The sequence below is a fragment of the Hylaeus anthracinus genome, unplaced genomic scaffold, assembly GCF_026225885.1.
Source record: "Hylaeus anthracinus isolate JK02 unplaced genomic scaffold, UHH_iyHylAnth1.0_haploid 12002, whole genome shotgun sequence".
NCBI classification, from domain to species: Eukaryota; Metazoa; Arthropoda; class Insecta; order Hymenoptera; family Colletidae; genus Hylaeus; species Hylaeus anthracinus.
The window spans coordinates 1,789,310-1,799,259 of record NW_026534349.1 but is presented as its reverse complement, the minus strand read 5'-3'; the positions used below and the strand labels follow the sequence as shown (position 1 = coordinate 1,799,259).

Genomic DNA, 9,950 nt, shown 5'->3' with positions numbered 1-9,950 from the left:
CCCGATTCCCCTGTACAGTTAACCCTTCGTTGACGACGACGATCTGTCCTAATCGGGTCGACGGAATCCAATTAACCGTACCGTCATCGTGGATTCCACGAAACGGTCGCAGGTGTCACGGAGGTGCTGTAAATCCGACGGTTTGGACACCAGTGATGAAGACCTGGCGAAGGAGATACCGAAGGGAATATGATGGAGATGTTTTGCAAATAAAAATTAGGTTCCAATTGACCAGTTTTGGATGGATGGATGGAATTTTCTGTGAGAGCTGAATAACACGAAGCATCTCCTCGGGGTACCTGACTCTATGCTGTTACTCTTTTTCTTTAGTTGAGACAGGCATGATAAAGTATTTTCAGCGTAGAGGTATCCTTTTTTTCAGACTCTGGAAACCGTCACAGCAGAGTTAGTAAAAAATTAAAAAATGTACAATACGCGTGGATTCAACAGCGATTCCGTCAACGTCACGTTTTATTGAATAATCAAAGTGGTAACACTATAGTAGCGACATTCTTCGTAAGTGTAATAAATGATTAGCCTAAAAATTCTACCGCCGCGTCGTCATCGTTCGCGATCATCGGATCGCGTTCTTCATTCTATGTTTCTTCGTTCATCGCCACCGTAATTATCGTATTTTTTTTCTTTCTTTCTTTTTCTTTTTTTTCTTTCTTTTTTTTCTTTTTTTTTTTTTTTTTATCAACACAATCGTCACGTCGCTGAAACTTTCATTCCCAGACGAGATACAAACGAACGGTTCTCCCCCGTTGTTTACATATTTTAATTCTATACGCGTATATTGTTATTGCGAGAATCTTGAATAAAATCGGTGACGAGTTGTGTGTACGTGTGTGTATGCGTGTGTTCACATATTCATACAATGTATACTTTATATGCATTTATAGGTACACTTACGGTGTATGTTTTTGCCCTGGGAACAGCGACCAGAGGCGACCGCCGTCGCTCCAGGACGTATAAATCGCGCATTAAAAATGGCGACGTCGACGCACCACGGTTCTCCTTGCGTCGACGTCCTTAAATCTACGTCATTTGTCTATCTATCGTCAGGCGGTTCAATATTCATTTTTTCCCCGTTTTTTTTTTTTTTTTTTGTTTGTTTCTTTATTTATGGCCAGCGTAAAATCAATCGAACGAGAGCTTCCTAACCCTCCGGAACCCAATGAGAATAACTTCTTTCTAGATAAAGGGTTACAATGGTAGCTATATGTAGTTATAGCGACAATTTAACTTTTGTATATAAATCTCGGTAACGCGATCAGCCAAATAAATTATTTAAATTGATTTGCGAGTAAATTGCTTTCTCCGGTGATGTTAACTCTGCGATATTAAAATAGTTTAGATATGTATCCAGTGACTTCTATTACTACATTCTTCTGCAGTGGGCTCGAGTAGAATTAGCAAGCTCCCTTTTAAAAAAATAATCCGTTCGCAACACGGACCCCGTGACAATAAGTTTCGCAAAATTTCGACGGTGCCCGGTTCAACGAGCACCATCGGAACACGACGAACCGAAGATTCTCGTGCAATCGCTACAAAAAGTTCCCAGAATAACGGTTCCTTGATCGTCGTCGACGCGTGTAAGAAAGCAGAAATTCCTCCGAACGAGTCCAGTGAGATTCGAACCGATCCGTGTAGGTATCGAATGCCTCGAATCGAACGAAAACGGATGACGGAAACGTCGCGATCACCTGCCACGTTATTGCACTGTTCAGACTATTGCGGGGTGAGGCCAACGTGTCGCAGTGATTCGGTTCAGAGATGGGCGACATTTTATTCTATGGTTCTGTACCAAAATAGATTTCACAAAGTTTCACCCCTTATAGGGCTGCTGGATATATACAGTCGAAACATAATTTTATTGCAAAGGATTTGTTAATAAATCACGTCTAGAATTTTGTTTCTGTTTAGGGTGACAATTATAATTTCACGTGTAATGAATAAAGAGCTTTGTACCGTTTTTTTTTTTTAAGTTTCAGACATTTATATAGGTAAAAATATTGCCCATCTCCGATTCGTGCAAGGTTGTGCAAATATTCGAGGGTAGTTATATTGCCTCGTGGCTCCGATCGCGTCTCGTTTCCGTCGAATGCCCAACGCGACCGATTCTAGCTGGCTGTTCCATTCTCTACCATTCACCCCCGCTCTCTAATGCGCGCGATCGATTCAGAACTTACACCCCGTTGCCTGCTTGTGTTCGCCCCTATCTCTAACAAGCCTACGGAGAGATACTTACAAGTTAGCGAAAACAATGACGGTGTACGTTCGACGGTGTCACTGGCGATTCAGGACTCAACGAGCACCTTGTACGATTTTTTTGGATATTTTTAATACGCGTACGTATAGTTAGGAGAAAGAAAAATTCTCCCTGGGACAATTTTTCGTTCTCCGTGCAATACAATTTTTTTGCTACGGTATTTGGAACGATTGGAACTGGATCATGTGTTGAACAGGATGTGTAAGATGCACCAACGCTTTAAAAAGTTTCAATATTGCTGTGGATGTAGCGAGAAACGAGTGACAGTGTATTGGCAAAATTTAGAAGAACTCTAGTAAAGTAGCGATTACGTTGAATTTAAATGAAACGTCACTGAATTTCGAATAATTACATTTTACAAATTTTATAATATGCCGTAGCTACCTGATTTTTGAATCCTCTCAAATTTGTTCAGTATCACCCCCGGTATCTCTTATATCCACGCCAATATTTTAATTTTCAGATTCGTTTACGTATCCTGTTCGATATCTCTATTCCAAGAAAATATGTCGAATTATTCGAATCAAGCAGTCTAGCGTTGAATCCCAATCGCGCCACTCCACCATTGGTTTTTTTTTTTCGTTTTACAATTTGCGGATAAATTTCTACTTTAAGGAGCTTTGAATGGTATCGCAAAAAGTGCCGTTCACGTTTCCACGCGACAGCACCGAGCTAATCCTGTATTAATGTATACGTTCTCTACGTTAAAAAATAATACTAATAATAGCAGTGGTGTACAATTAATTACGAAATAAAAACTCATAAAGCACGATCAAGAAGTGATTAAGTTAACTATACATTCAATTTGCGCGAGCCAATCGATCCATCGTCGCGCGGTTTTAATTTCTTCGATTCTTGATTACGCTCTTTCACTCTGCTCGGGTTCATGCACACTATACCGCGTTCTCACACTCGCATCTGCATCGTTTAATCGCTAGGGATTCGTTAAGTAACTATATCTTTGTCGAAAAATAGGACACGTCGCGTTTTCGTCTCTCGGTCCCACGTTTCTCAATTTTTCTCTCACTCTCTCTCTCTCTCTCTCTTTGTCGAATTGTACAGGTTGAGAATATGATTGACGATACACCTGAAGGGGCAAGGAAAATAATGGAAATAGGTAAATGAAATTTTTCGGTGTTTGGATAAAATATATAAAAAATAATTCATCGATTTCACCTGAAACTCGACAAAGCTACGAGTTAAGAATTTGATTTCCTATTTTAACCATGGTTTCCCTTGTACTGTACCAAATCACATTACCCACCCTGTACACGCAATGTGTGTCGATTAAAACACCAAATATAACGGCTAACAAAAGAGGAACTCGTCGATCACTGACGACGATATAAAAATCACTCCGAATTGTTTCTCCGATCGACGCTAAAACGCAGCAAAATTAGAAAGAGAAGAAAATGGGTTACAAAAGTTTCCATGATCTTGTCGCTAGTTTGATATCGATCGTTCTAATCGGAATGTTCTTGATCGTACCTACGTGCGCTTGAGCGCGTTTAATTCGACGATAAACAATTTACCCTCCGCGATCGATCGTTTCTGGCACTTTGCATCGATTCTGGTTTTCGCTGTCTCGATGTTATTTAAAATAAATCTCTGCATTAATCGTGTATTTTACGTTTCGATACTCAATTAGCTACGAAAGAATTTATGTCCTGCGAGTATGTTGCGAAATGAAGTGTTTAGAAAAGTGAATTAAAAAGCTTGAGAAACGTTGTGATATACAATGAATGAAAGAGTATAACATATAAAATTGACTGCAGTAGAAGTAAAACGAATTGGCCGTCTAAGGCCATCGAAGGGTTAGATCCTCTAATTCTCCCTTTTTCACGGCGAGGAAAACAACCTTGAGCAACTATTTAACCCTTTCTCTCCTACCGAGGTACACGCATCCCACGGCTTAAAATTAAAATTTAGTAAACAACTTATAACCTAAAATAGCCTCAACAATCTCATGTATTACATGTACAAATACGTATTTCTTGGTTAAAATTGGCATCCACCCTCCTCATTCCTCTTCTAAAACTCATACATCGAGTATATTAACTATATTATGATAAAAACACAAAAGCCTAGAAAAAAATGAAGCTCGAAAGGGTTAATTTTTGCAAGATTGCAGCAGGGCAAAAATTATTATACGATCCCCGTATCATGTACAATTTCCAATTATATTTCAAGTAGAAAAATTTCTGTTCGTTCCAGAGGCTCGATCTGCCGCGAAGGGTCAATCTTTGATATGCAATCGAGCAACGTCGCGGGTCACGCGATCCCCTTGAACACTCTAAGGTCCTACAAAAATCAACGAATACGAGCGATAATAAATCTCTGTTACCACCTAAATTTAACAGCTATGTTTAAAAATAAAAATGAAGAAAAAGAGAATTCACAAAGATCGCAGGCAACAAGAAAAAGCACAGAGTCGGTATGATGCAACGCGTGTAGATACTAATTTGAATACGAGAAACTATCGTTACAGTTCCACGCTTTGTCGATGATCGCTGACGATCGATCCACGGTTCCAACATTCACGATCGACTGTCGTTTTTGATCGCAGAATCGTTAATAGAGTCATACTTGGTCGACGATTCTAATTCGATTCGTTTATTTATCACGGCACAGAGTTCCTGCGGGTCGCCCTCTGCAATCGACTTGCGATTTCTGTGACGATTCTATCTACTACGAGGGTATGGTTATACAACGTGCGCGTAAATCGTTTATATCGGAAACTTTAAGGTGCAGTATTGTGGCTATTCGATGCAACTATTTCTACCGAAGGTTTGAATGCGACGCGACAAAAAAAAAAAAAATGTGGATCGCAGAGGGCGATGAAACGAAAGGGGAAACGGCATCGCGGGTATCGTCATTGGAACGAAGGCCTCTTAAAAAGTCTGGCCTTCGCGGTGTAAGAAATTTGTTTAAAATCGAGCTTCAAGCTCTGCGAGAAACATCTCCGAGCCTGAAAAGGAGACAGTCGTTGATTACAAACGTTGGCTCAGGTTACACGCTAAAATTCATTTTAATTGATCCTCGTACGTGCGTGCGTACTTGGTTACATAACGCCAAAAATGGTCGATAAAATTACGCTCGTTTCGCCAACAAAGTGGAATTACTTTGACGGATAAAAGGGCATTCATTTGTTAGACGAAACATCGGCAATTTACCAAATAGAAGAACTATTTTATTCGATCGATATTTTGATACCGATTAGGTTAACAAAATGGCGTCGACCAAGCAATACCAAATCTAAACAAAATGGCGTTCCGTTCACCAACGAAAAGGAACTGTCTCCGGCGGTACATACGAGTGAACCAGCGTTGTCGTTCGACCTCACAATGAGCCTACCTTTCGTGCCCGACGCGTGCAGGTGTCCCGATTAAAAATTCACGCGGTCGCAGCATGCTCTACAAGGACACGCGCGCAGCCGCTGGAAAACGACGACGAGGATTCGGGAACCTCGTACGGTATGGCTCTCAAACTTTAACACGTTACACGGAACGCGAACGCGTGTAGAAGCGTTTAAAATGCTGCCCGCGGTTCGTGCTCGTTTAAAATGGTCGCTCTTTGTGCTGTAAAAAATGTATCCCCCTTACCGCACGCCGATACCAAGCGCGTAAATCGCTATAAAAAGAAATTAAAATGATTCTCGCGACCGTTCACGGATCGCAGCCGCGTGGGCGCCGCGTTTAATACTTCTTTCACGAGAAACGAAATGGTAACGTGACAAATTTTAAGTATACCTAACTTAATAGGGGAATACTCTAATAAATGCCCGAAAGATTTTTCTGTGAAACGATTACCGATATCGATAGTTTTACCTTTATCATTGACACAACCTTGCGATCCGTGAGGTGTAGCGAAATTTAAAAAAAAAAAAAAAAAAAAATCTCGACGTAAAATAAACGCGTCTCAAAAATTAAAAGAAAATGGAACTATTAAAAAAAAAGACTCGTAGCAGAAAAACATCAGGGAACAACGGCGAAAAACGCTTCGAAAAGCTCGATGAAGGATGCCAACTGCACGCGAGGTTCACTTGTTGCGCAACACGACAGAAGAAGGAAAAAAAAATGAATCGGAACTGAATGGAAAAAGAAAGCATGGCGAGTGAGAAAAACGAAAAGTCAATTCCAGAGCCATTCGGTACGAAGCTCGCTAAGGACGGCATAAAAAAGAGAACAAAAAGGAAAGAGACAAACAACACACAGATGTACGCGGATTCCGAGCGCATCCTCCAACGACCGCATACGGCGTATACAATATTCAAAAGTGCGTATAAATATATACATGTAGAGAGTTATGTACATACATATGTATGTATATATATGTATATGTGTATAGATCGTTACAAACATGATAAAAGGAAGGTACACAAAAAAAGCCGGCCGCGGAGCGGTCGTCATCGATAAAAAATCAACCAAAAAATTCGTACGTGTAAAAATACCAACGCTTCTTCTATTCTCTCTCCCCTACTTCGTTTCACTCTCTTTCGTTCGCTTTTCTTTTAGTCAGTCACCGTTCTCCCGTTTCTCCTCGGACAAGACGGGGAGACTCTCCCGTGCGCCATCTTCTTGGCCGTCGAGGCCGCACCCTGTATCCCCAACGCGAAAAAGCTCCTCGGGGATTTCGACCAATCCTGCCACGCTCGCGATCTACTTTTCCTTATACCTCGAAAAATCGTCACGACGCGATTCCCACATGCTCGTTTTTCGCACCGAAAAATAAGTCTTCCGTTTCTCCGCGCTCCTAATCGCTCACGTCCTCCGTTCACCATCCCCTCGACCCCTAAGTGACTACGTCGCGGGAAAACGCAGTGATTCCGTCCCCTTGGACGCATCATCCTGTTCCGTCATCCTCTCGGCGTCGATAATATAACGCGCTCACCGCGTAAGGGGCAACTCCGACAATCAGGACGAAGTTGCGCGAACGGAAACCCCATTATCGTGCGTGTGACGGCTGATCGGTCACGATTGGCGCGTGTATGTGTTTGTGTGTATGTGTTTGTGTAGAAGGGGAGCTGTGCACGACGAACATCCACGAGACATCCCTCTGTACCGTACTTTCCTTAACACGGTCTCTGCTTGGGTCTTATCGCTGTTGCTGCTGCTTGTCAATGTTTACTCGGCAGGGGTAACGGGAGATTTTTCGTTTTAGCGGGTGTGTGAGTTTGTCGGGGAACCGTTTCAGCCGAGGCCAGCCCATTGCATGAAGTCGGGCACCTCTCGGACGGGAACGTCCCTCGCCAGGGCCTTCACCCTGAGGTTCCTGTCCTCTGTCAGTAGGACCACCTCCCTTTTCAGACGTCTTGGCTGACCCTCCTCTGTACGGGACAGAAATCAACGAACGTCTGGATTTATTATCTGGGGGACTTCGGAGGTGCGTCGGCGATGTTAGTTTTGTGTGATGAAAGAGGGGGTGGTTATTAGGGTTGATGGCTTTACCGTGCAATCAGTTCGATTCATCGATGGGAGTTCTCTTGTTCGAATATAAGATAATGTGGTATGACTGTAGCTTTATCTAGCAATCAACTTTTGCGAAGGATTTTCGTATAGCAAAGTGAAACTGATTTTGTTCGGTGTCGTCTTCGCGATCAGGAATAGATGAATTAAACCGTTGGCGATACATTATGCAACGACCAGCAAAAGTTGCACCCGACTCCGATACGATGCACGCTGTCGCGATAACGGTTAATCTCTGCGTAAACGAAAATCGCGATCGGCCCGGTATTAATCACTATCAAAGCTGCAGGAAAGGTTGAGAACGTGTTCGGAGTACACCCAAGAGAAATACGAGGTTCGTGTACGTACCTGCATTTACTTGATCTTTGTTACCCGTTTTGCAAAGGCTCAAGCACGTAGCCAGTATTCTGTCATCGTTTCTTGTCAGCCCGTCCTGCAACAGAATCCCAGTCGTCGGTTTATCATTTATGAAATGACACGCGTCAACCGAGCGCGAATCCCAATGGCTTCCTACCCGGAAAATGACCAACGTCGAATTTGGGTCGGCTTGTAAAAAAGTAATAGTGGCCGAGACCCTCCACCTCGCTCGATACGGATATTTTTATCCTTACGTTACATCGACACACAAGTATTGATTCGAATATGTGCTTTACACTTAGTTAAAGAAGAGATCGACTTAAAAGGTGAACGAAACTCTAGAAAGTTCGGAGTCTTGATAAACATTACTATATTCTTGGACCTCTGCTCCTATAAAATATTATCCCGAATTCCAACAAATTGTAAAGCTTAAAATATCGGAAATAAATATGTTCGAGAATCTGTCTATGGTCAATCCTTCCGAGCTTGGGTGAGTTTCGTCAACGTCCAACCGTAACTGTAACGCTAATCGTCGCAGGCGCCTCTGACCGATGCGAATTTCTGCTCCGGTCATGGGAAAACGAGGAAGACCGCGATAAAGCCAAGTTCTAGCGAAAGACACAAGTAGGGGATTGACCAGTGCTCATTGAAGCGCGAATGTTATGATAAGGGGTCGAGTATCCGGGAACCCCCACGTGGCGTGCAGATAAACTCTTCTCGCGGCGCGGTAACTTCTGGCGCAGCACGCGTCTCGGCCTCCCGCTTATCTGGTCGGTTACATGCAGGGTACACGGGTAGGATACGATCGTAACAGGAACCTTGATCTGTCAAACGATAGATAACGCGCGCTTCGAGCTCGTTAGATTTTATTCTCCACGCCTCGCCACTCTGCGACTTCTTCCTCTTCCTCGTCGCCTATTCGTTCTCGCAGCATTCCGCTCCCGATCTTCCGTCTCCCTCTGCGCCACTTCGCGAGAAAATTTCATATCGAATCCAGGTTCTGAGCGGATGGTTAACGCTTCTAGGAAATTATCGATACTAGGATAATAGGAACGGATTACGAAGATCCCTATCTCCGGTTTCCACGAAAAGGCATTGTTTCTTTGGTACGCGATACGTTAAGAGGAGATAAGTGATCGCGTATTCGTTTTGATAGGAAGGGTGGTTAGAAGTTTGACAGGTGGAAGAAGGAGCGAAAAGTTCGAAAAATGGGACAAAATCGAACTGCTAATGCTTAAAGTAGAGTCGTCTAAAACCACTTAGCGGAAAAAAGAGATGAAGATGCAGTGACGAAGCGAATAGAGGATTACCACTCGATGCTTTTGAATAATTGGTACCCTCTGCCTCGAATAAAGTGCCATCGTAGGTCTAAAAATGTACCGATGCTTTTATTTCAGTAGCGATAGCATAACTATGTATAGAAACAGCCACTGAGATTCCGTGCATTCGATCGGTAATATTAGCCCTCGCGACTCAGACGGTCAGACCAACCCAGGAGACATCATCGCATCAAGCTTACCTTCTCGACATCCTCCTCCATTGTAAATATGCTAGATGTAAGAACAGTTCCTCTGGTGGTTAAGCACCGAATCGCCGGATTCTTGCTTCTGGCAAACGCTAGAGCTGCTTTGGCGCTCTCGGCTACTCGAGCCACGTGCTCTGGATCCAAAGCCGCCCTCGAGGCTGGAGGACAGTCCCTGGCGTCTGCACCCCTAGTCAGACCCTCGAGCTCGTTCAGAACTGAAACAAAAATTAACCATTCCAATGAAGCGAATTGAATACACATGACGAATTCAGTAACCTCCTCTTTTTTCGAAGTCGGTTAAAAATTGCCACAAACTTTCTGAACAACCCAA

General features: G+C 43.0%; 1 protein-coding gene across 2 annotated transcripts in view; it reads right to left on the bottom strand.

Annotated features, from left to right (window-relative positions):
• Positions 1-453: 453 nt before the first annotated feature.
• The window catches only part of LOC128891554 (telomerase-binding protein EST1A-like), a 115,727-nt gene continuing 106,230 nt past the window's right edge, over positions 454-9,950 (bottom strand). For both annotated transcript variants that reach the window (XM_054151120.1, XM_054151121.1), the window contains exons 18-20: positions 9,614-9,834; positions 8,086-8,170; positions 454-7,598 (exon numbers count right to left, since the gene is read on the bottom strand). In XM_054151120.1, coding sequence (XP_054007095.1) covers positions 7,462-7,598; positions 8,086-8,170; positions 9,614-9,834 — 443 coding nt within the window. In that variant the 3' untranslated portion in view covers positions 454-7,461. The remainder of the gene's footprint in view (positions 7,599-8,085; positions 8,171-9,613; positions 9,835-9,950) is intronic.